The sequence below is a fragment of the Hesperophylax consimilis genome, chromosome 15, assembly GCF_061612785.1.
Source record: "Hesperophylax consimilis isolate HC1 chromosome 15, BYU_Hcon_1.0, whole genome shotgun sequence".
Taxonomy (NCBI): domain Eukaryota; kingdom Metazoa; phylum Arthropoda; class Insecta; order Trichoptera; family Limnephilidae; genus Hesperophylax; species Hesperophylax consimilis.
This window is the reverse complement of record NC_142850.1, coordinates 11,413,954-11,441,523: the sequence shown is the minus strand read 5'-3', so window position 1 is coordinate 11,441,523 and position 27,570 is coordinate 11,413,954. Positions and strand designations below refer to the sequence as shown.

The following is a 27,570-nucleotide window of genomic DNA, read 5'->3' as shown; positions in this document are numbered from 1 at the left end:
TTAAATAAGTGGTAAGAATTTCAAATTGCTCAATATATTATTACAATGGAGATATTTTTGTAATATTCTATCCACATTCACACAATTCAGAAATTCTTAGGCCCCACTTGTGCATCATTTATGCATAGCTACTGCGACTGCACTGGATGCGGTTAAGTGAGGTTCACATCTTCCGAGGGCGAGAAATGCATTTGCAGTTTTATAGTTGAGTTCACAAGTTGTTATTCACGTCCGGGGGTTTGTTGAATTGGTCACGATTCAATAAACCTGTTAAAAAAGTATCGAATATCGTACGTAAAATAATGAGTAACGGGAAGTGTCCTACGGTGAATATGTGCAGGGGAAAAGTATGTGCGTTTGTGTTTTTTCTCGCCTGCATAAAGCGTTAGTTGTTGGCAGTTTACCTATGAGTGAAGTGTGTATGGTTTCCATGCACTTGGCTTTTGCAAAAATTTTTTTCAATATCCATGCTCAAATCGTTACGTCACCTCACAACTATTGAGAACCCGATGGGCGCTCAATACATGTCATTCATAGACTGTTTGCCAGTGACAGGCAAAAAAACCTCTTCAATGTCCTCAGCACATCTCCACCAAAGGACACTCACCGTGCTTAATTTGTTTAAAATATTAGAATCTGCAAGAAATAAAATACAATAAATAAAACACGTTTAGTAATAGTTTAAAACTTTATATCATATATTTATTTTTTTGATTTCATCAATAAATAATTATGACTATAAATTTGTATCACTCTATAACACAAGGTATTATTTATTACTTTCAATAGATATTTCAAATATACAAAATTTGGTAAACCTAGAATAAATACTAATTAAAGAGATATACCAAATTGTAAAAGTAAAAACTATATAAATATTTAGGAATAGGATTTAACATGGTTAGAAATCTAAATTGAATCATATTTATACCTTGGTATTGGGAAAACTGGTCAATGTTATCTTTTAGTCATGTTAGACTGTTGAATATCTACGGTATTGTGATTACCCATGAAGATCTAAGTAATGCAATATTCACGCAACCCAATATGTTTGTTCATACATTGGGTAGAATTAGCTTATAGTATAAAATCGTAAATTAATTTTTGACACCATCGTGCAGATAGGAAACGAAAGATTATTTTTGTGTATTCAATCCAATACGATAAATCTGACTTGGTCAATTCACTGTATTTTTTTTTGCTTTTTAATGAACGTAATCCAGATTAAAACAACAAAAATTGCGTGCTTTTGGACCACTCTGTATATTTTTTAATCTCTTTCATAGATAAATTCTATCAATAATATTAAGTACAATTCTTATTTACAATATCTCAAATCAAAATCAACATTTCATAAATATTTACTTTGAAATACTAACAATAATATTATTTTGATTTTAATCTTTTTTATAAAAATATTTATAAGAAAATCAATCATGAAAGACAAAAAAACTCAATACTATAAACCAAATCTTTGAGCTTAAATATGCCTTATTCAAATTAGGCATAAAACATTTTAATTATCATCGATAAATATCTTTTTCTTCTAAGTGTAGCATGTTTATTCTAATTTAATTTCGGTTAATATTTGGCATTTAATAATTTTATATTTGGAGATTTGGCTGAGAGGGTGAGGGTGCCTACGAATACTTGAAAACTTCAATACTGGAGCACTGGTATTTTGGTACAGGTTGCTAGGCATAAATAAAACACGTTAATATGATAAATTACCCATTAATTGCTTAGTATTACATACCACTAGTATTACGACTTAATTTATTACAAAAAATGTATTACATTCCTAAGTCACACAAATACTGAGTAGGCTGACAGTTTTCTATTACGCTGTTATATAGTATAGTTAATAAATGTGATGTTAGTGAATATATTAAAAAAAAACCTTTTTACAGTTTTCTATCAGATTGAATTACACTTGTCTTAATTGTTATAAAAGAAGCACCCTCATAAATTGTGTCATCAAAATAAATACCATGTAATATTAAATATCTTAAACATATTACTTTTTTCTAAGCTCTAAAATATTTTGAATTAAAAAACATACATTTCTATGTAATTTAAAAGTTAATACAATAACGCAACAATTAATGCAAAACTAATGAAGAAAGTGAAACGTTACATTAATTAAATATTATTACTGTGTTTAAGGGTTGGAGCAATTTATCTTTTGCGAGTAGATAATTTTTCAATGTCATCTCTAATACAGCTGTAAAATCTAAATATTTACAATGATACGCGTCATGTTTAGATGTAATTATTAAAAGCGTCGCTTAGTGCTAGTTCACATTGAACAACACAACGAAAATAATGTAAAATAAATAGCATAGTGAATTCAATTTGTATGGATTTGTTATAAAATAAAGTTTTATATTTGTCAAATAACACGACTTTTTCTATGGATGAAGGTAATATAAAAATAATAAAAAAAATATCTTTGATAATATCCATGGATGAGTGGTAAATCCCTTGTATCTAGACTCTAATAACAAAATTAACATTCCCCAACACTGAATTATTAAATTGTTACCCTGATGATGCTTAAGCCAAGCGAAACCTGTTGGTTAGTAAATTTAAATAAATTAGCCGCTAAACACAAAGCATTTTTTTCATTTTAATAATATCACAAACGACAAAGTCATTGATTTCTATATTTTTTATATATATTTTTGAAGCGACCAAATCTGAAGAGACACGAAAGCAGTTTCACCTCTTCTCTTCCACTTTCTTCTAGACAAAAACAAGGATGCAATCATTCCCATTGATTCTGTTGGTTAGGACTTTTGTGTGGTATAATAATAATATAATATATGTTTTTAAATATCTACACAAATATTTCATGGCACAACAAATGAATCACTGTTCAAGTTACTATAATAAGAAGTACAATTATTATTTTTAGAAACATAATTTTATTTTATCTACACATTTACTGAGTATTATCTTTACTTAGGTACTTCAGACAATATAGCTAATCTTCAACTTCTGCCCCAATCTTTTTCAATCTTAACAAATAAATACGTCTACTCACTTGAACATAATATTAAAAAGTATGCTTATATTAAAAGATAAAAATTAAAGAACTTTACCATAGACTTTTTGTAGGTATATCATTACATAATATTAACAAAATTTTATTGTTGTAGGTACTCTTATAACGAAATAATCTTATAGAGATATAATCCCACACAATACTAGATTGCAGCTATGCAAAACTACCGTGTTTGAGTTCCAATTTTATTTTATGACTACAAAAGCTCCCCAGACAACTCTCCCTAAAGAACAACATTTCCAACGATAGCCCCATTAGACAGCTGTCCTCAAAAGTGTTCTTGACACTTTAAAAAAATGACTTACCTATTTATATTAGGTTCCTATCTACTCAAAGTTTCCCGCTTCTCAGGTTTCAACTATTCAAATGGAATACTTCTAGATTATGAATTTTATAAAGAACAGTTACTTCAATATCTATGTTCAATAACGAATTTTCAGCACAAAACGTCGATTTTTTCCAGAGCTGTGCTCTTTTGAAGTTTTAAGTGAAAATATTTAAGTCTCTGTATAAAATTATTAAATATCTGTATTCTGCAGTCGGGAAAAAATATTTTATATCGGTAAGTTTTCTCCGTGGGTTGCATTAACTGATAGATAAGTTAGGTTAGAACAGGTTGGTTTTGGTTGCATTTTTTTGTCTTTAGTGGTGGAACATTACATGACGATATTGATTTTCTTATTTTCACCCGTAAATTATTTCACGTACTGGATAACAGATTTTTTATTAAAAAAATAATACGCTTAGTAGGTATATGGGAACTATTTATTACCTTTCCCGTCGCTTTACGTTTGATCTATGGGGAGCATTTAATTGTCCAGAAGAAGCTTTTCGGGAGCAATAGTTATTCGGGGTTGGTCTATTGGAAGTCATAACAATCAGGGACTAATTATCATAATGAGGAAATTATCCAGAGTATGGCAGTTATCCTAGAATCACGTGTCCTAGAACACCTACCTAAAACTGTGAGGCCAGCTCGAACACTGATTAATTCAATAGAAAGAGAATTTAATAATTCTTCACCAGATCAACATATACTTAGTTTTATTACTCTTTGCCTCTAGAAGAATTCAATATCTTTTTGCAGGTGTTTTTACCAGTTTCATTGTTAAGTGTGTGATTGAATTTGTTCACGACGTCCTTCACGTGAACGCTGGATACAATAATATCACCGTCGCTCCGCGTGGCGTATTTCACGTTGTTGATGGGCTCAATGATAACTCCTCGCGTGTTTGTTCCATTCTTCACTTGTGTTTCTTGGTTGCTGAACTCGAAGCTGCTTCTGTCGAAGCTCCTTGAAGAATCTTGTGGAAATTCCAGGGAACTGATGCTTCCGCTTGGGCTGCTCAAATCCACGGAACTGGCAGGTGTTTGGCTTAGCCTTTTGATCCTTGGAACGTCTCTTTGTTTACCGTTGTCTTCGCCGTCTTGGGAGATGGTGCGGAAGTTAGCAAGGCTTCTCGGAGGGTTGTTGTTATCAGGTAGGTTGGATACGTTAGAGGATTTCATGGCGAATCTTGGGCTGATAGGACTATCGGGAGGTTCGTCGTAGGTTATGGTGGGGTTCCTGGAGATGGCGTAAGAAGAGATTTCACGAACCTCGTTGTTACCAGAATCGGAGTTTTTCTCGCCGATTAGCCAATAAGTCACCATTTTACCCTTCCCCTGAAAAAGAAATAATGATTTAGATCGTCTTAATATGATTGCAGTTTAACACCGTGTAAAAACGTTTATGGAAACTAAAAAAATATTTTTTTATATTTGACTGGGGTAAACCAACAGCTAAAATAAAATTTAATTTCTGGTTGCAATATACGATTATATAGAAAAAAAAACATCAACAAGTTTGTTGACATTAAACAAAACTGATTTAATTTTCTGTATTGAAATAATGTAACGATGGATTATCATAATTGTTGTTGAATAAAAATTATAAATAACATCGACAAACAATTAAATTAATGATGTTTCTCTTTTCCACACTGATCAAATTATTTAAAACGTATCAAAATTGCACCAATCCTCGCACTCAAATCACATTATATGTGCATTAAACGACGATTTGACGGCCGGCATAGTCCAGTGGTAACGCATTGGACTGCCATTCCGAAGGTCGCGGGTTCGAACCCGGCGTGCGCAAATAAATTTTATTTGATTAATTTGTGTTATTTCACAATTAATTAATTAAAATAATATATAGTATATTTGCGGCACGTTCCAGAGTGGAAGATACTACCAGTATCGCCCTGGTGTAAGACCACCATTCAGAATTGAAACGTTGCTCCAAATGGCTTTAGCCGTGTTTAGTGACTAGATCTGAATAGCCAGGTACTTCCCCACCTTCCTCTTTCCCTTCCCCACTTACCTTCAGCCTCACAACATCCCCCAATTGGGGATGCCATAGTCTCACTGGCTCCAGACGGGAGCAGTTGGGACTCTTGTGAGGTATTCACTATAAAAATAAAAAAATAAAATTAAAAATATTGAAACATTCATCCTATAAGTAGATCTGTAGGTCATTAGTCATTACTAATTACATTTACAGATTTAAGAATACTGCACCAAGTTAAATGAATCACACCCAAGGGTAACAAAATTAATGTTTGAAAAAAATCATTATCGCTAATTCAAACCGGAGGTAAATTTTGTAATGCGTAATATTATGGTTTGATCTTTAAGGATGGGTTGTTTCGGAGAATTTGAACAATTCATCACATTTCAACGTTCATTTTCGGGATCTGTGAAAGTCCTATTCAAGTTCTGATATTATATCATTATAGACTAGTTGCTTTACAAAACTGAAATAAAAACGGAACTTCAAAAATCCTTCACAGAACTTGAAAATCAACATTTAAATTTGATGAATTGTTCAAATTCTCCGAAACAACCCGTCCTTAGTCATTACATTTAATATCTGAATTTTAAAATGGGATTGGGTAATGTAAGGTAAGGTTAATTTTATTTTCACAGTTATGCCTCATAAGTGTAATAATTTTCTATTTTTTATTCATGGCAAGGTTTTAATAAAAAAAGATAGGTTTGAACCAATAGTGGTTTCTATAATATATCAATAGTGATATTTTAAAAGAATCTCACTCAGCGCATGGAGTCTATTACACTGAGCTTGCTGTAAAGAAAGAAGTGGGAAAATATAACGGAAATGATAATCTTTGTAAGTGTAATCTATAACAAGTTTGAAAGTTGACTGATATCGCTAATAAGAAAACAGAATTTTTTTCGTCTTCTGGCTTACAGACATTACAAATAGATTGTTTGTTTGCTCAGGAAAATAAACAATTAATAAATTTTAAAAATAACTCCTGTGAGTAAAGTTTCCCTTCAGTTAATTTGTTTGCATTTGGAAATAGCTCATGAAATCGTTGTTAATTGTTATTTTTATTTGAAATGAAGAAAAATTAAATGACGATAATTCTTATAATATCTAACTAATAAAACCTGTGTTTTTTCGTTATCAGTAAATTTAGTTCAGTTTTTAGATCGAAAAACGTAAGTTGAGCCATTTTTTAAACTTTTTATGTTTGCATTTATAATTTAAATTTATAAAACATATTTATTTATTTCTTACAATAAAATTTCAAAAATTATTTTACCACCATTCGAAAACAGTATTTATTTATCAGACACGTTCAGAATTAATCCATTTATACTCATACGGAAATAATCTGAACTTCTGATTGAATATGCCAGACAACTGAGGGGTTAACTGGTATAATCTGTAAGACGAAAGGAGACGTAAGAAGTTACACGCTCTGAAGGTAGGGTAATAAACACGATGAAACACAACAGGGGTACCCTTTTATTAGCATATCAGTCATACTTTGTTGTCTCTTTCATACATCAAGATTAACCCTCGCACACATCTAGTTTATTTTTTTCATTGAAAAATAGGAAGTCGTGTAAAAAAATGTTTTTACTGCTGTCGGAGATATTTTTTTTAATCAAGAATACATATTTAGATCGGTAATGTTAGAGTTACCTTCATGGTAATCTCCCCCCTGCACTCGAGCTCGAAGCAGCCAAAGTCGTCGAGCACCTCCTTTGTGGTGGGGCTGACGTGTATCCGGAAAGCCTCCCCATGGGACTCCATGCGACTGGCCGTGTTCACCGTGTCCCCAAACAGGCAATATCGAGGCATCTTCAGGCCTACCACACCGGCTACGCAGGGGCCTGGAAGGGGAAAAACAATTACTTTTAGTTCACAATTTCAAGATAGAAGCACATTAAAATCCGTGAGATTAAGATTTAATTTTTTTAATAAAATTGAAAAATATAAGGACAGTTGCAATTATTACGTAAGTCGCAAACCCCACTGGTTTCACTAAGTGCACTTTTTTCTGGAGTTGATTCCAAATGTTAATATAAGTTAAGTAAAACGACATGTATATTTTTTCAAAATAACAAAGTTTTAATATAGTTTTTGCGTGAAGAAGATGAATTTATTATTTATTTGAAAAAAAATTCTACTCATGGAAAAATATTTATGTATGGGAAAAAAAACAATGGAATTTCTAAAAAGTAATATACTTTTTTTACTTCTACCATCATACTCTCGTAAAATGAGCTCCCGAAATTAATTTACTTTTCCCCGGACACATTGTATATATTTATACAAATGTATTTCCACGCACTTGAATGCCAATGCATTTTCGCCCAACTTATTTTCGTTTAGTTTACAATTTTACCCTAATGAAACTTGAATCTAGCGAAACCATTTTGGTAATAAAATAAAATAAATTATTGCTTAAGACAAAGTATTTGTTCTATTTTTCGACGGCCGGGGGGTAAAGCGCTCGACTAGTAAGCTGACAGTTGCGGATTCAAATCCCGGCGTGCGCAAGTAAATTTTGTTTGGTCAATGTGTGTTATTTAACAAACCACTCATTTAAATAATTTATAAGTAGTATATTTGCAGCACGTTCCTGAGAGAAAGATACTCTCAGTATTGCCCTGGTGTAAAACCACCACTAGAAATTGAAAAGGTGCCTGGAATGGCTTTGGCCGTGTTTGGTGACCAGATCTGAATAGCCAGGTACTTCCCCAACTTACTCTTTCCCTCCTTATTTTTCAGTCTCATAACATACCCTTATTGGGGTATAGTTTCGCTGACTCCAGACGGTTGTGAGCAGTAGGAACTCATGTGCAGTTTCCCATAAAAAATGACGCAATTGCACATTTTTATTGCTTTTTAGGAAAACAAAAAAAAAAGTTTCACAAAATACATTTACGATATATCAGTATATAAATCTTCCTTCGTTCAGCTTTTTTCGCACAAAATAATTCAACTTATTTTCAATTACTACGTTTTGACATTGGAAAGCAAAAGTCGTAAATACAATAAATATCATAAGGCGTCATAGCAAGGAAAGCTTGAAATACCATTTAAAAAAATGATAAATTCCAAATAATATTGTTCAATGACACGTATTTTACCAAAAACATTCGAAATTTTACCAATAATACTATTGGATACCTACTCCACATAAAATCTTATGTTTTCTGTTTCAGAAACATTCAGCATTCCTTTCCATTGTGCTCTTGAGCGATTTGGTATAGCTACCTATACAAAATAATTTTATTCCTATACGATAATGTAGACCCATTTATAAAAGCGATGTTCAATGGAGTTTTACAATCTGGTATTTTATTTTTAAGGATATTTAAAAGAAATTGTAAATACTTACTCACACTAACTAATTAAAAACATTGAATCTTTACAAATCATAAATCTATTGTACATATCCCTTGTTAGAAGCCTGATGGAGCATAACTCCATAGTTTGGTCGCCCTTCTACAATGTACATATTCATAATGTTGAAAGAATTCAAAGAAAATTTCTACGCTTCATCTAACATTCCTTTAGAACTCATAAATTACCTGTCATTATTGAATCTTTTAAATATTCCCACATTAGAAAACAGAAGAAAAATAAACGACCTAACCTTTTTATTAAAATTATTGAACTCTAAATTCGATTGTTGTGAACTCCTCCATTTAATAAATCTACACATACCTACACGAACAACTAGGCAAATATCAACATTTTACATACACACATCTCATTCTAACTATAGTTTTCATTATCCAATACAACGTTTACACAGTCTTGGTAACAAATACTTAAACAATATAAATGTATTTGACAATAATTTGAACTTGGAAAACTTTAAACGGAGTATGTGCGAACTCTTTTTACCTAATTTGTAAACTATTGTTATACTTTCTTATTATCATTATTGTTGATTTGGAGGATTTTGGCAGATTTTATATTTTTTGTCTCACTTATTTGTACTCTATCCATACCTATATTTTTTAAACTCTTATATTTTATGTAACATAATTTGTTAACTCTGATATTTTTTATGTAACCTATATTTTGTTAACACTGATTTTTTTTAATGTAATCTGTATAACTAAAAAAATAAAGATGTACATTATTAAAAGCCCTATGGGTGTTTATATAAAATAAAATAGATAAATAAATATACACAGGTATATTCAGAGGTATAGTTTTAAAAAAATCAACCCGTACAAAAGTGTCTTTTTTAAGATTAATGTGTCCATTTTCACTAAATAATGTATTTTTGGTTTAACTTATGCAGTCAACTGCGCTAAAATCTAAAATCCCACTTGGGTACGACCGATGTTTATTTCGCATGTTGCTGTAATGTCATCCCATTTCATAGAAATGTGTTGGTATATGTCCGCCCATGTATATGTGATTGCCAATAAAAGTTGATAGAATGCATTTTCATCGACATTGAGTCTATCTGCACAGTTTTAGTGATCGGATATCGGAAAGTGGGTTAATTTCCACTTTTTCAAGATTAAACTTCATTCATTCATTGAAAAAAACATGATTATAATTGATTTAAGATTTTCACGGTCATAGGTATTATAGTGATTTATTTTTGGGGCATTATACAGTGTTACGCTACCTCTTTCTTAAACGAACGTTTCACACATCTGCCATGATCATGGGACCCTTCAAGTAACAGCTTTTAAAATCATAAATAATTACATTGACAGCCCATACCTCTTAGAATGCTATAAATTGTTTGTACCGAACAACTACCATCAGGGTCGACGCCACTACAGTATTGCTCTGTATTTCACACGGAAGAACGGACGTTATGGCCCTGCATAGCATGACAAGAGGTATGGTTCTGCTAAATGATACCTCTAGGTCTCTTGACTTTTCCACATTGGCCTTAAACATTTCGAAAGTCATTTTAGGCAAAAACTCTAAAATATCGGTTATTGTAAAATGTTTCATTCAAAGCTTTGTATATTTCGTGTGTATTGTAATAGGATTGAATCAATCTGTAATACACAAAAAAAATCATGGACACTGTAATGCTGTCCAAAACTTTGGCTTTAAAACGAGGTATCGAAACACGGCATAATAACCCAAAAATAAATGACTATAATTATTATTATTTAATTATTGTATACCTTCACTTAATCCAAGGTTGCTAACTTAAAATGGTAGATAATTTCTTTACCGCCCTGGTGAAAAATTAACACACGGAAACGAAACGTTGAATGATATGGCTTTAGCCATATTTTATAGTATGTTTGGTAATGTCGCGGTAAGTAATTTTCTTTCCTTTCTGCGCATATGGCAAACCATGTTAGAGTGATATATTGTTATCTTCAATGGCCCGAAGATAACAACATGTAATAACGACGACTAATACGCAAACGCAAAATATGCACACAGATAAAAGACATGAGCTAAGTTTTATGACCGTAGAGCAAACTATATGATAGATTATGTATTAATTTTTAAATATACATTAGCATAGGGTTGATGTCTAAGGAACATCATTTCCTCAGTATGTTCGCACTGTTGATAGCAGCACGGACGATCAATAAACCCCTAAGTCAATACGATTTTTACGAAATCCGTCATCTGTGTTTGTTGACGCAACTATTAATCTTCCATTAACATTGTCCTTGCAATTTTTCCCATCCTATTCTACCTACAAAATTTCATTATCCGACTATACCACGTGTGTGTTTGACATTTTGCAACAATAAAAGCGACTGTCAAAGCAGTTTATTGATGAAGCCTGTTTGATGAACATCTATTTGTTATCAGTGCTGTTATTGATTTCAACTCAGGGTAGAAGCCTGTGCAGTGAATATATTCAGTTCCCTCAGTGTCTTTCGTATTCAATCTGGATGTTATGGAAGCTTGTGCATAAAATAAATCATATCTCTTGTGAGTGAAACCAACCATCAACATCTTTGAATAACATCAAAGGTGTAAGTCGGATTCCTTCCTTACTCTATGTTCACCATCTCTAACCATAGTTGTGTCAACTTCAAAGTTCACAATTAATTTTAACACTCCACTCTTGATTCTCCTATTGCGATCACAGTGTTCAATCAACGATATTTGCTAGCGCGGTCAGATTATGATTCCAACAGTGGGTATATATTTTTTGTAAATATATATATTTTTCAAATTATAAGCACACACGATAATGTGAGCTACGTTAACAAAAATAAAATAATAATAATATAGGTTAACTAAATAAAATAATGGATTTCCAACGACAAAATCAATCAATCATTTTGTTGTATTCGTTCATCAGCGTATTTTGATAAGATATTGATTGAGAGAGCTGGCGCGGGACCGAGATGAGTGGAGGAAGAATCTTGAGGAGGCCAAGACCCACCAGGGGTTGTAGAGCCAAAAGTGATGATGAAGTGATGATGATTGATTGATTACCTGTGTGCATTCCAATCCTCAGTCTAAGTTGTTCCTTGGGTCGGTGCGGGATGACGAATTTGTGTACGTTTTCCAGGAGTGCCAGAGACATGCGCGCCACTTCTCGTGCGTGCGTGTTGCCATTCCTCATCGGTAGGCCGGACACTACCATATAGGCGTCTCCGATCGTCTCCACCTGGGAACAAATCCAATTAATCATGTTGAAAACGTGTTACCAGAAAAAAAATTAATCACTTGGTTTTCAGCACTTTTATTGTTTCTTCCACGTCCATTGGTCAATCTTACTTGCACAAACTCTAATTTGCACAAGTCAGCATGTACGTTAAGACATAGGCTACTCAATTTTATCAAACATAATATAGAAATCATATCCAATAAAACATTAAAAATGTTGGGTTTTATTTTAATAGTAGGTATGATTTTCTTTTGTAGATGACTTTCATTATTTTATTATTTATTTTAGTGTATTGGGGAAACAAACAGTTTTACCATTTTATATAAATAATACAATTTTACATGTCGCATAAACCATCAAAATTTCCACATAAAATTCATGTTTCACACAGAAAAAAACATAAATAAACAGAAAAACATGAAAAAATATTATTTTATTTTGTGCATGTCATTCTGAAAAATGAATTTTGTGTTTAGTTAGCTTTTGAGTGTGGGATGTGGATTTGACCGTGTGTTTCGAACTGGACAGTGAAAATGAACATTTCCCTGAAGGTAGTCGTTGTCAACAGAATTGTGGATAATTTTGAATAAAAATTTTTGGTCAGATATATCTCTTCTATCTTTTAAAGTTGATAGTTTGTGGAATGCTAATAAATCTTTTAAATGTTGGGGTGGTTGGAAAGATTTAAACTATAAGTGTTTCAAAACATTTTTTTTTATTTCCCTCTAACCATTCTTATTGGGGATTCCATATAACTTATTCAATTTTACATTGAGCAAACGAAAGATACATGTGGTATTTTTTTTACATGAGTATTTTTTGGTATTTTTATTACATTATGTCAATACTATCAAAGCATAATATAATATGTCACGTATAAGGAGTCATATCGAGTGTCATTCTACATTTTGGTCTCTTATGAAGTTCATGGACACTTTACTGAAAGAATAACTAACTAACTAACTAACCATCACGCCGTTTCCCCGCAGGGGTAGGCAGAGAGGACGGACCGCCAAACAACTCGGTCTTGGCACACACTCCTTGCCTCATTCACATTCATACATCGTCTCATACATACTCTTCTATTGTTCTGACTCTTGACATGGCCCGACTCAAGTATCTGATTCACTTGGTCATGCCATGTCTTCCTCGGGCGTCCCCGACTTCTGCTACCATTCACATTTGCATCGTATATTCTCCTTACACTCCTTTCTTCGCTCATTCGCTCTACATGCCCAAACCATCTAAGCGTCCCTTTCTTGATCTTACTCATTACGCTTACATCAGCCTTGCACTCTTTGCGGATCCACTGAAAGAATCAAAAATAAATTCTTAAGATACGTAAATTTTAGATTACTTAAGTACGGAAACCTACTTTAGGTAATAATTGAATATATTTATAAAAAAATAAAGGTAGTAATTGAATATATTTATAAAAAAATATCGAAGGGAATAAATATTTGTTTTTTAATGCGTTGGTTTAAAAACATTAATTCGCCGTTGAATACACCTGCATCGCTATATTTAATTTCGTTCCAAGTTCCTAGCAGGACAGTAACAAGGCAATACCTACCATATTATTGTAGAAATGTATTCTTCTTCAATGTCGCTATATCGGACGAGTTTTATATTGTTTTTGTTTATAATGTTAATCCGTGGATGTGACATCAATAAACTATTTGAAATTGTCCACATTCACGGAACCTTCACTGCATTATGTACTTAGCTATAAGATTGAGACATTCCTCAAAATGTAAAAAATGTAACTTTTAAAAAATAAAAAAAATAAAAAATTGGCCGGCGGGCAACGGGTAGAAAGTGTGGGTAGTCCGAGGCTGGCTTGTACACTCCAACGGATATAGAAATCCGACCAATGAGAAGCCGTAAACGGGCCACCGGACCTTGGCCGACCTTTTTTTATGTGCCGTTGTAGAGTCGCAATTTTGACAAAAAGCAGCTATTTTCAATTTTAAACTCTCCTTCTCCATTGGGTCGCCATCGCCTCGGACATATCTTCGCATCTACCAGCTACCTGCCACAGCCCCCTTTCTGCTGAGTTCTGAGAATTTAATTGGTCCTTCTCCCTCATCGACTGAAGTATCCCGCATCGACTAGACTCCGGCGGGAACCACGAGGCTTAAGACCCTAACATACTTAACCGCCTTTTTAAAGGCGATTTTTCACTTATTTGCATTTTGCACAAAAGTCGTGTAGGTACCAGAAACGACATTTTCAGGACAAAAGTCAATTAATTTGCACTTTACAAAGTCGTTTGCGGCGTGTAACTAACCCCTATTTTACACTCTGTGTTCACATGACATTAAACTATACAGTCGCAATATTGTACTCAAGTAGAAGGAATTCAAAATTTGATAAGATATACATACTCCAATGTTTGTAATATATTTATTTCATAAATATTGCAACATAAGCTGTTGTGAATATGGTTTATTTCGTATAGTAGAGCTGATTTGTTTGGTGAAACTATTTAACTCTGATGATTTGCTCTGGATGAGAAAAATAACGTTTGATCGATGGCTGAAGGTATGAAATTGTTTTGATATTTTTATATTACAGAGAGAAGTCATCCAGTAAGCTTTCCTGGGCAAAATTTTGGCAAAAGCAACTCCTGAGGCAGTGATGTGGCCCAGGATGGAGATACTTGGACGCTCCTTGTCGGGGCGATGGGTTCTCTACCCTATTGGAATAAGTGGGGAAGAACATATGAGGGGAAAAAGAACATATTACCTGACAATACTACCATTGATGCAACTTTGTACTTTTCAACGATTACTCGCAAACCACTTACTGTGGGTTTCAATATACACCTATGGACAAAAATAATTATTGGTATTGTATTATGTACCACTAAATCGGTAACAGCTGTTAGTTATGCAAAGGTATATTGGAAAGCGAATTAGCATTAGAAGACGACTTTAACTAATTGAGGTATATTTAGGTATGTTGGTATGCTAATTAGCATTATAAGATGACTTTAACTTACTGAGATATACTTAGGTATGTTAGTATGCTAATTAGCATTAGAAGATGACATTTAACTGATTGAGGTTTATTTAGATTGGATGTTCGATGAAAAACATTTTCACAAATAAGTAAAACTAATAAGGTTTCGTGTATCGCCTTCATTGATATTAAATATTGATTGAATGCAATAAGAGGTTTTCTGGCTTCAATTTTTTTTAGGTGGAATCTTTCAAAAACTAATATTATACAGGTTTTGGAAGGATTTTTATTGATGTTAGTATTATTTGTTTAATGTCAAATAAATGTTCAGTCTGATGCATGCGAGAAAAATCAACACAGCGTTTTCATTAATGCTTCATTTATGAGGTTGTACACATTATTGGAATTCCTGAAAGCGCGTTTTGATCACTAAAATATTTACTAACAGATCACATCGACAAACATCGAGCTCTATAACCGATTCCGACATTAATGGGGCTGAAAGAGTTCCGGTTAACTCTCATGGCTTGGCCTATTTTCGCTGAAAGATTCCAAGCGCTTATTGCGTGATCTGTCACTGGCATAAACATCATTATGCCAAGGTTAAGAATCGACCATTCAAATTTAAAAAATAATCTTACTCGTTCATATTCTATTCCGTGTAAGTCCAATTAGAAAACTTGTTTAAATTGACAGTTATTTATATAAAATATGTCCTATCCTTAAATCATGGCGTCTAATAACACACTTTGACGTACGATCCGTACTTTCGTCAAACATTAACTTAGTTAAGTTAGAGTTTTGTTATGAATAATGAAATTGACAATGCGATCTAACTGAACAAAATGTTGAATAATTACTACTATCTGTAGTTAAGTTTACTAAGAAAAATTAAATTAATCTTACTTAATCCAATTTATGTCGGACCCAATGAAAACGATATTAGGTTCTCAGATAGGATCGAACCCTTATCTAAAGGTTGGTCGCTGATGAAATGTTCCAGTTAACTGGATCAATATTCTGCTAGTCGTATTTACCTTAAGTCCCTTACTGGGATTACGACCTTAATATTTACTATGTACTTGTACTATTTGTTTGTATATAACTACTTTGTAGTGTAGGTAATATAAGATATCAAATTAAGTACATACACAACACATTAAATACACGTTCTCATACTTCTCATAACCATTTAGAAACACAGAAGAATCACATATGTACGTACAAATATTGTTTTATATTTTAAATAAATTAAAATAATTCAGATTTCAATAATCTTTAATATAAATGTGATACCAACCAAGATATATGGCAGTGTGGCGTGGAATTGGTATTATTGTGAAAGTAGACTGAATGTTGAATAAAAGAGTTGCGGCGTTTGAGGCGTTTTTGCTTTAAAATCATGCATGACCGAATTACAACTATGGAGATTTTGAGAGAACGCCAGTCTGATGTAAGTCTGTTGGAAAAGATTAAGAAAGAGAGGAATAGTTGGTTTGGAAATGTAGAGCGGATCTGCTCACTTAACCGGAACATACCATGAGCATTCTATGAACGTATCAAGCACGAAAACAAACAAGACACGCACTACTATGCTCACTGCAACCGATGAACAGCGTCCTAATGTATGTATGTATGTACGGAGCGTATTGCTACCGGCAAAATATTCCGGCCGTGGATTTCTTGAAGGTCCGGTCATGACACGCTACGCTGTTAGTCGGTAACCAAACGGTCTAGTGAGCGTTGTTTCATATTAAAGGAGTCTGCTCACGTAACCAGAGCTTTCCATGACCTTGCAATTAACGTATCAGGTACGTAAATAAACACGACACAACTATGCCCATTGCAATGGATCGACAGCGTTTAATAGCCGTATGAACCTATGCACCGAGCCTATCGCCACCGGAAAAATATTGTCGGTGGCTTTATTGAAAGTCCAGTCATGGTGCGCTATGGTCTTGGTCAGTGAATATTATATTCATTCATTGAAATTATATTTTTTTAATGTGTCGATACGGTTACGGTCACGGGATACGTTGTAGTGTGCAGAGTCCGTAAATACAGAAATGATTTTAGAGGGAATACTTATATAGCTCAAAATTATCGCAGTCATTATTAGAAGCCATTCAATTCAGCGTTCATATACCCTCCCCACAAGTAAAAAAATAGGTAGTTTGTTTCATGATGCTACTAACTAGACTTACGTAGGTAGAGGTTATAGGTAGTCTTGAGGAGAAATTATTCTCATTGTTGCGGGTATTTAAGCGACTGGTTCAATACTTGACCCATGCTTTCTAGAGCATCTTGGGTATTGTGAGACGTTGGTGCCTATTATTTTGTTTTTATTTGCCTTTCTTTGTGTACTGCAAGTCCCTTGCGCTTTGTAGCGAGGTGTTGAGCACTACCATGCTACTATTGTTCATACTCTATAAATGACATGCTAAAATTATTTTCAAAATTCAAAGTATGACGAGGATGATACACTAATGTACATAGTTGGGGATAACTATGAAGAATTAATTAATATTTTTAACAATAAACTAAACAATTTTTCAAGATGGCTAAAATCGAATAAGCTTGAATTAAATACAAAAAGACAAAATATCTAATTATTGGACACAGTCATCATCAGTGCAGTAAAAAGCAAAATTATAATTAATTGTCAAATTAATGAAAATGTTATTGATATGAAACATGTAGCAGTTACATTCGATAACCAACTAACCTTTAACAAGCATGCATAATATATACAAATGAAAATTGGAAGAAAGAGTACGTAAAAAAAAATCCTGAAAACTACAATCACTGACATTATAAACAACTCTATTATTGCATCACATTTTAAACACTGCTGAAAGTTTTTTTCCTAACTGGAAAAAATTCTCCAAAATAGAGCAATGAGAACAATACTTACACTACATACATATTCAAAAGAAACTAAAATGTTCAAGGAACCAATTTAACAATGAGACATGCTGGCCTTGAATATAAACTCAACAAAATACTTTTCAAACAAAATTTTATACGACAAGGACATTAACAGACATAACACAAGAATGTTCAATGAAATTAGGCTACAGAAAAAGGACAAAGCCAATACACAAAACAGTTTACTTTACAAAAGAACGTTATATTATAATGCCCTGTATAAAACTATAAAGATTCAACCCCCTTTATAAGTATACCTTAGGTTGTTTTTGGTGCGTTCTAAAGGAGAAAAAAAATCCGTTTTCCAGGTAAACTGGCCAATTTTCTGGTCAAACATAGCTATCACCGGTTATAAATAAAATTGATTTAACTTCATGTCTTCCACTTGACCTGAATAATAATTGATTATATGAATGTATCATTGGTTATGACGTTCTAGGAATTTTTAGTACGGTGTGTCTTTGATGCATTATGAAGGCCATCGTCTTTAGGCAAAAACGAAGTGCATGCCGATTACTAGATAAAGAATTTTACGCTTTGTTGAATAACATAACAACATATCTTGTTCTAACAGAGTTCCATATCTAAAGTTTGATAATATCTAAGCCATTGTTGTAATATTCTAAGCCCCCACGATTTTGAATACCCAGCATTCTCTAACATTTGAAGTACCGTATAACAATTACTGAACCTAGGCAGTTGGACTCTAGTGTAGAGAAAACGTACAATAGTTAGAATTCCAGAAATGTTTCTAATTCTAGCTGTTTTATTCAGAATTACGCTAGCAAACGCAGAGCTTAACAGAGATTTGGGGGAATTTATGAACCACGTTTGTTAAATTCTTTGAAATAACAGCCGAAAGAATTTTCTTTTGATACAAAATATTTGTGACAAAATATCGGTTCTTTTGCAGAACCGAAGGAAGATATCCCTTTCCTTCTTTCCTCTCATGTAAAATTCAGGGCTACTTAAAAAAAATAATTAGACGAGTAGGTAGTCACGGTTTGCAAAGAGTATGGTGAAGATAATTTATAAAATACATAATAAGTATCAATCGTTCTCGTTTTATTTTGGAGAAGATGGTTGCATTATACTATGTGCATCGGTTGTGAGAAAATTTGTAAGCGTGTGCATATACGAATGCAATCAATACAAGAAAACTTTTTTATCATTGTAATACGGATAATATGAAGTGATTATAAATATATTTAGTAGCGTTTTTTTCTGAAATAATTATAAGTATATTACATGGTGTTTTTTGTACAAGTATTTGGTGTCAATATATTTTCATTTCTGATCTCGCTGTGTATTGTATTCAGCTTTTTATTTGAGATTAAAATGTAAAATACTATTGTTGTAAGTTTTGAATGACAGTTGAATTGTGTTGTAGAGTTTAGTACCTATCATATTATGGAAAGGTTTTTTGCCCAAATGTTATAATTGTATTTGCTTGTTGGATATGTTTTTGACCCTGAGATCTAGTGGTTCTAATATACGTGTTAGTTGTTATTTCTTGTATTTTGTATAGGATGCAAAGACGCATTGTTTTATAATAGAGTTGATAATGAATATTTTTAGGTACTATGCACTCTCCACAGTCATCCAGTAGAATTTTGTTTGGTCTTGTATACTAACGAGACTTTTGACTAACATAATTATAATATTAATATATTTTCATTATGCCTACTTTTTCTTAAAAGGCATGTAGGCTTTTTAGTAATGATATACTTTCTTATATTTTCCAATTTACATGATATAACGAATTTCATGATTCTTGATATGGCATAAAACTCTGTTGCCGTTATTAAATTCTGAATCCAATGGGTTTGAGGTCATCAATATTGCTACTCTGAACCTAGTACATGTTCTTGTAGATCTATATCATCCACATTTTAGGGATGTTGAAAGATTTAACAAATGGGAGATTATAGATAAAAGAGGAAAAATGAAGATAGAGCAGTGTAGGATTATTCAGAACCCGTCATTAAACAAAGCTAAAGCCATTTCAATTAAGAAAAATGATCTGTCACCTCAGTCTTACTGTGATTATCTTCTACCCTGGAACGAAGTTCAAACAAGATAATCGTACTATGTTTTAAAAATAAACTCTATTTGGAAGTGAACATAAGGTTTCAATCCTGCCCCCTTTTGTGTCCCGATATACGATACATACCGCTTCACCACATAGGTCATCAAAAGCTAGAACGCAATAACTGTGCTACAATCTAATGATTAATTCGTCAATGCCAATATCTATGGACACATCAAATCACACCATAAATTCCTCGAAAATTAGGACTACCGGAATTCCACTATGCCCCCCAGGTCCAAAAACCAATTTGCATCCCACCCACAACAAATACTCTGAGGTCTACCAGGAACACTTAACATGGATAAATCAGGATGTGAATATCTGAACATTCCGGTAATTTACCTACGGAATTTATGTGTGTGATGTTGAGGTGAAGCATTATTACATCAAAAATAATATACTTGATTAAATATTTATACAGACTTCAAGTCCTCCTTTTTAAACAATTTAACGAATTTTGGGTAATAATTGAATTCAGTAATTTTGTATTAATTATTTGATGAATTTTTTAAGTGATTTGGAAGAAATAATGGGTTTTATTTAATACTTTTGCATTTATTCACTATACAAGCAGTTCTTTCTCCACTTTCCACTGTTCCACAATCTTATTAAAAAAAATCTGGAAAGTTCTTCGTAAATAGTGAGAAATAGGCAGTAATGGCTCCTGTGTGGTGTAGGTACACATTTTGTGATTTTAACTATGCAGTATGCAGTCAGTGTGGTCAACCATAAAAACCGCGCCATTTTGTCTGTTCTGTACTTGGCCGAAGTAAATTCGTAAAAATATGTTATTTAATTTTAACACAAATCTCGCTTAGCACGGTGCTATCACGAAAATTATGTTGTAGGTAGGTAGCTACTTGTTATGAATTTGGCTTGCTAGTTGCTTTACTGGCCATGACTGCTCAGCTAGAAATTCAAATTTTGGAATCCCGAAAAACGATAGCATAGCAAAACATTATCAATATTCGTTCCTTTTCTCCTGCTCGTTAAGTTCACATAATTTATTTTGGTTATCTTCATAATTATCATTCTATTAATTTAATTAATAATATCGTAATTATAATCAGTTATATTACGCTGTGCATACTATAATAAACCACTACTATTAGGTAGGTGACTTGGCCTATTTCAGAATATTGCTCGCCATATACTACCAATGGTAATGTATGGCGAGCGATATGCTGAAATAGGTCAGGGCACGAAAATATAACACGCTTATAGCGTGGTCCTCCAGAGACTTTTCATTCTTCTTCAAACTATATACATATCTTTGGTCTTAATATTTTATGTAATTCAAAAATTTCCGAAGATTAACCTCATATATCTATAAATACAAATGACCATATACCTATACCATCTTACTCATAATATATAATACGGAGGGATTAGAAAGAGTTAGTAGAAAACGATACTCATAATCACGAGCTTGCATACTGCGAAACAGGCCGTAATAAGTCAGTATTAGAAGTTGACAGATCTTTAAACCACCCAATCCCCATGTATAGAAACATATTACGATCGCATTAAGACGAAGATCACAAACTTTGTTAATAATCTGGTCTATTTGAAAAATATCGATCGGTCGCGCATTGAAAATGTAAAAAAGCAGTATTACCCATTTTTAGCACTATCTAGGGACTATTTTATATTTAAATATTGATTTGCCGAAGCAAATACGGAACGTACAATCAAATTGGCCGAATATCAAACCAATTCAAAAGTGACTGGGTCATTGACAACGCAAAAGTCATCTGAAGAAACGTCAATTTATCAACTAAATACTAAATGCGAAAATAACCGTGTTTTCGAGGATTGGAACAAACTGGCGCTAGTCTAAATAAAACCTTCGTAAATATAATTATAAGTAAATATACTAACCGGAGCAGCATACGGCCCTCCAGCAATAACAACGCTGCAGCGGCTTGTTGGGGAATCTTTCTAAGTAAGACTGATAAGCCGTGAAAGACTTATTTGTTTCATTTAAAGATGCACCTCACTTTACTTAGCCCTCTCGAGTGTTCGGAAGATGCGTTGCATTCATCTTATGCACCTACTCGTATTATATCGCTTACCGCCCCGACCCGAATAACTTTATACGAATGGAACTGATTCAATACGACATTGATGTATGAGTCGCATCAAACAGGGTCCTCACAAATGCTGTGCTCTAAAATAAATCATAAAATATGTTAATTTACTAACCGATGTTTTTACGTCTCTAGTTTTAGTTGAAACAATATATCGCTTAAAGTTTTAAGAGATAAAATACGAGCGAGTAAATTGAAAAGTTGTGGAAAGTGGACCATTTATGGTGTTTGGTTTTGAAATGACAATATGCATAGTTCGTACTGGAATGTCATTTATCGAGTTCCTACCTTTCTCCAACCATAAACAAGACAGCAAGAAAACAGAAATATGTTTGGAAAAAGAAGAAGAAGAATTTTAGTACTAAAAACAAGTTGTTGCTGGTTATTGTGTAAATAATCTTTTAAAAGAAGTACTATTTTGAAAATGTTAATTTTCATTTAAGTATTCATTCATTGTGTTTTAGCGATAATAACGTCAAGTTATCGCAGTGAAACTCTTATAAATTATATCGTGTTGTGTGCTGCTTTTTGGTAAGTAATTTGTCATCTCTTTTTTCCTTCTTTCATATCTTGTTTCATGCCTACATGCATGATCTCCCAATTACGACAAACATCATTCATTTTGAATCGTTTTAAATTCATTCAAACTCCATAATTCATGTTCGTCTGAAGCTGTAGCAGTTTCGAATTCAACATATATTATGTAGTGAATACTTTGTACCAGGGAATGGTTGCATTATGTGGCAGTGAACAGAATCTTTATGAAGTAAAGAAATGCTGTGTTATATCTCCGTGGTCGTTCAATATGTGCGTGTTTAATGTTGGTGCATGAATAATTTAAAAATTAAAATCTTCATAACTTTATTCGATACGATTTGATATGTTCACGACCAGAAGTATATAAGTGATTAATTTTTGGGTCGCTATGCCGTGTTGCGCTTCCTTCTTTGAGGCGAAGCTTACCACCAAATAAATATTTTTTAAATTAAGTAAACTACTGTTAAATGATCTTTTTCATTAGAAGTGTGTGCATGCATATAAGAAAAAAACTTAAAATTAAACAATAAATTTATATTATCTATGACATTTACCTTGATTATTTTTTTCTTTCCTATAAAAGTATTCAGAAAATAAATTAAAACACTTTTAGGCTTGAAATCAAGGTTTCTATACTTCGTTTTCCATGCGATTGTTATGCCTATTATCCATATTTGCGGCGACAGACACACTAAGAATATATAAATTTTTGGTTTGTGGCTTCCCCTTAAACAACGTTTCGGTCCGAGTCCATTATCACAGCAGGTGTGTAAATTGTGGTGAAGTGTGTATGTATTTTATATTATTTTATTTATTGAATCATAGAGCATGTTATTAAGACTAAAGTTATAACTTGAAAGTACGAAAAATATTGATTTCAAAACAAAAACTATCTGAAAACTCTAATTTTTTTAACTTATAGCAGTAAGAAGCGGAATCGCACTATACGAGAAGTTCTTATAGTAGGTATGTAATGTAATCTGCCTACGATTTTTTTTAGATCTTTCAATTATTTTGTTTACTAAAATTCAATTTTAGAATGACAAAACTAGTTTTTTTCTTTCTGAATACCGCATAAAAGTCGCTACTGCTCCCAACCGCCTGTAGCCGATGAGACTGTGGTATTCCTGTTGGAAGGCTAAAGACAGTGGGGAGAGAAAGGAGATGGAATGTGAAAGGTGAGGAAGTACCTGGCTATTTATTCAGAGCTGGTCACTAAATACGGTTTTACCATTTCTACAAACTTTTAAATTCCTAATTGTGGTAATACACCAACGCGATACTGTACCTACCTTTAATGATAAGCTGTGGCCATGAACTGGCCTGAGGTACGGCCACGCGGACTCGGTGCCCTTCCGCCCTGCCTCTAGTGACCTGATGGTCACTTTTTCTTCAAGGTCTTTGGGTATCTTCCCGATCTTTTCCACTACATTTCGTCGACGGCTAATCGCAAAGCCGGCTAAGAGATGCGAAAACTGGGTCTGGCTTACGGTAAGGCTGACTGCCGAGTTCATTCTCAATGGGACTGCCCGGCGAAAGCAGCTTACCCGTCTTGGGTACGCGGTGATGCAAGTTCATAATCATGTTTACTGAAGTATTTGATTTTAAATCTCTTTTTGCGTCTTTTACATTATGTTTTGTCATTTTTCTATTTTCAGATTGCTGTAAAATTAAACTAAATATGTAAGTACTTACATACCGCTCGCTAACTCCGTATGCAAGGACATTGGAAGGTTTGAAGTCGTTAAAAAATGTAGCATCCTTTTATAAACAAAATGTTGAGTATTGACGTGTTCTGTGAAGGGGGAAACCAAATGTTACCTTATACAGACTTCTCTAAGGCTTTCGATCGCGTAATTCACTCAATTCTTTTGAAAAAGCTCGTCCTACTTGGTATACACGGATACCTGTTTAGATGGATCAAATCTTACATTAGTAACCGTAATCAAGTAATCTTAATCAACGGTGTCTTCTAAAAATCTATCGAGGTAAAATGTTCCCCTAAGGGTCCCACCTTGGTTCAATAATCTTCAAAATTTATATGTATGACATTGGATCACGTTTTAAATATTCCAAATATTAACTTTATGCCGATGACATGAAAATATTCAAAGTTATTCGTTCTCTTTCTGACTGCGAAGCGTTACAGAGTGACCTAGAAAGGCTTTGCAAGTATTGCAAAGTTAACTGTCTAGATATAAACGTTTCTAAATGTTACACTATGACATTCACCAGAAATAAACACATAATTAAGTGCTCATATTCACTAGGGTGTATCGATTTTTAACTTTTTTTTTGTTTTCAAATTCCAAGTTGAAAAAAAGTTGCTAGTAGGTACCACAACTTACCACAAAAAGTTTTGGATTTTAAAAAAAATGTTTAGGTCTCCCGCACAAGGCCTAAAGTTTTAATTTTTTTCAAAAAATATCAAATTTTTTTTAAATTTAAAAAAATAAAATCGTAACTTTTGTGTTTATTCCAAGTTAAAAAACAATAATATTAAGGCATAAAAATAAATAAGTAGTTTAAACTTTGAAAAAACATGTTTTGTATATGTACAGAAAATTACAATATTTCATCAAAATTAACAAAGTTTAGGGCTTGTGCGGGAGACCTTAAATCCATTTTTTATATAAAAAAATCGTTTTTTACTTATTTTTATGCCCTAATATTACTGTTTTTTAACTTGGAATAAGCACAAAAGTTGCGATTTTATTTTTTTAAATTAAAAAAAAAATTGATATTTTTTGAAAAAAATTAAAACTTTAGGCCTTGTGCGGGAGACCTAAACATTTTTTTAAAAATCCAAAATTTTTTGTGGTAAGTTGTGGTACCTAGTGGCAACTTTTTTTCAACTTGGAATTTGAAAATAAAAAAAAAGTTTAAAATCGATACACCCTAATATTCACTCAACAATGAACCTGTCATCTCTAAAACGGAATGTAAAAACCTCGGCGGTATACCTTGATAGCAAACTTATATTTAATAAGCACATTGGCGCAATCGTTAATAGGTCGTATAAATTGCTTGGTTTCGTGTTACGTGTAAGTAAAATATTCAGTAATCCGCGTAAGTTGTAGAAGGCCGTCTTACATGTTCTAAGGTTTTGGTATTATTTTTTCGAACCCATTAACTTTTTCAATCTGTGTTAGCACTATACTATATTTTCCTGATGACCCTGTTGATGGCATGAGTGGAAGCATATGACCCAGAAACTACTGCCTGCAGGCTGAAAATCGCAATTCCATTTCTGAGTGAACATTGATTACGTAGAGTTAGATTTGGAAAGGAATATTATCTACGTGCAATAACTATAAATACGTCTGAATTCAATAGTAGATCCCTAAAATTATTTAGCTGTTTGTGGGTGAGTTACAAAATTAGGTGAGAAATTGGAATTATTATTAAATTGACTTTCAAATTGATTAATTTCATGTTGTTATCAGTATTTTAAAGTGCAGTAGGTAACTGTTGTATTTTAAATTGTTGTAGAGTTTAACACTCTTTAACATTATAAAGTTAGTGTTTGACAAGCCACAGACGGTCCCAACACGCCACACGGAGGTATATAAGAAAACTGTTCTATATTTTTCAATGAAAATTTTTAGTCTTTCTGTATAAATGTAGCATTAGGACAAAAAATAGGTTCCTGAAATAAAGGTTAAGATACTGCAAAATATTCAAAAACAAGGAAATGTGTTATTTTTGTGATTTATCGGTGTATTACTATTTTTTTTTTGTTTCAAAGGTTTTCTTCATTTTTTATGAACGTTGGAAATGATTGTGGCACTAAGCAAAAGGTTTAAAATTGAGGTTAACATTCTGAAGAAAAAGCATTAAACAAATAGTGGTAAATGTGGAATTGAAATTTAAATGAATTTGTACAAGTAATAAATAAGTAATATTAATAATTATAGTAAATAAAAAAATAAGTGCATAGAAATAAAGTGTAGGTACTTAATTGAAACGGAAACATCTCTCTCGGAAACAAAGCTCTTGTAGGAATATTTTATTCATAAAAGGTGCTGGTTCCTACGTACTAAATGCAAATCATAATAAAAATAAAATTTGTTGGGTGAAAATTTTATTTTCGTTTGCAATATTTATTTTTTTCTTTTAAGGGTTTTTAACAGTACGAAAAATGTATAATTAGTATTCCGTGACAATTTCGAATCAATGTTTTATTATAATTATGGCAATTTTTTATACCTAAATTAAGTATTTTGAAGTTATTTTGGGTGAGAACTCTTAAATAAATAAGAGTATAATATGTTAAAAGAATATTAATAGGTGACCAATACTTAAATATATATTTTCGCTTACTGTGGTGGTAGTAGGAGATTTCCATATATTGTCAGGTTATTCGTAACCCGGGAATGTTTGTCTTTATTTTTTTTAAAACAAACAAAAAAAAATATAAGTTGCGAAAAATATTGAATGAATAAAAAAAATTTTGTAAAAATTAACGTTAGCTATTTAAGGAAATATAAGAATGTCGAGTTCCGTACATTGAATTTAGTGGGAAGAGATTTTTAGTTTCTTAAGTTAATTCATTAAGTAATTATTACTTTTAAAAAACCAATTTCATTATTTCTAACCAAGTCTCCGATTCACTCACTATTCCTCACTAAATAGAGTATAATTTTAAAAAACCTTCGAAAATATCCGCAGCTGAAATTTTGCACTATTTTTATAGGTTTCTTGGATGACCCAGGTAGACAAACTATATTTTAGAAACATATATAATATTTTTTACTCTTTATTTTCGAGACCGTAAAACACTCCTGATGATGATGATAGTAAAACACACCAATGATGTTTTTCATATAAAATAAACACTGATACAAGCCTTCGAAATCAACAAAAAACTATAAAAATTTAAATTACTTCAAAAAGATTCAAGTTTGATTAAATTCAAAAAAATATTTTTATTATTGCACAAAAATACAGAGTACAAAG

General features: G+C 32.6%; 1 protein-coding gene across 1 annotated transcript in view; it reads right to left on the bottom strand.

The window, feature by feature from the left end:
- Nucleotides 1–2,038: 2,038 nt before the first annotated feature.
- The window catches only part of LOC149417291 (atrial natriuretic peptide receptor 2-like), a 366,040-nt gene continuing 340,508 nt past the window's right edge, over nt 2,039–27,570 (bottom strand). The window contains exons 6-8 of the mRNA XM_089640191.1: nt 11,826–12,000; nt 7,065–7,255; nt 2,039–4,732 (exon numbers count right to left, since the gene is read on the bottom strand). Coding sequence (XP_089496317.1) covers nt 4,115–4,732; nt 7,065–7,255; nt 11,826–12,000 — 984 coding nt within the window. The 3' untranslated portion in view covers nt 2,039–4,114. The remainder of the gene's footprint in view (nt 4,733–7,064; nt 7,256–11,825; nt 12,001–27,570) is intronic.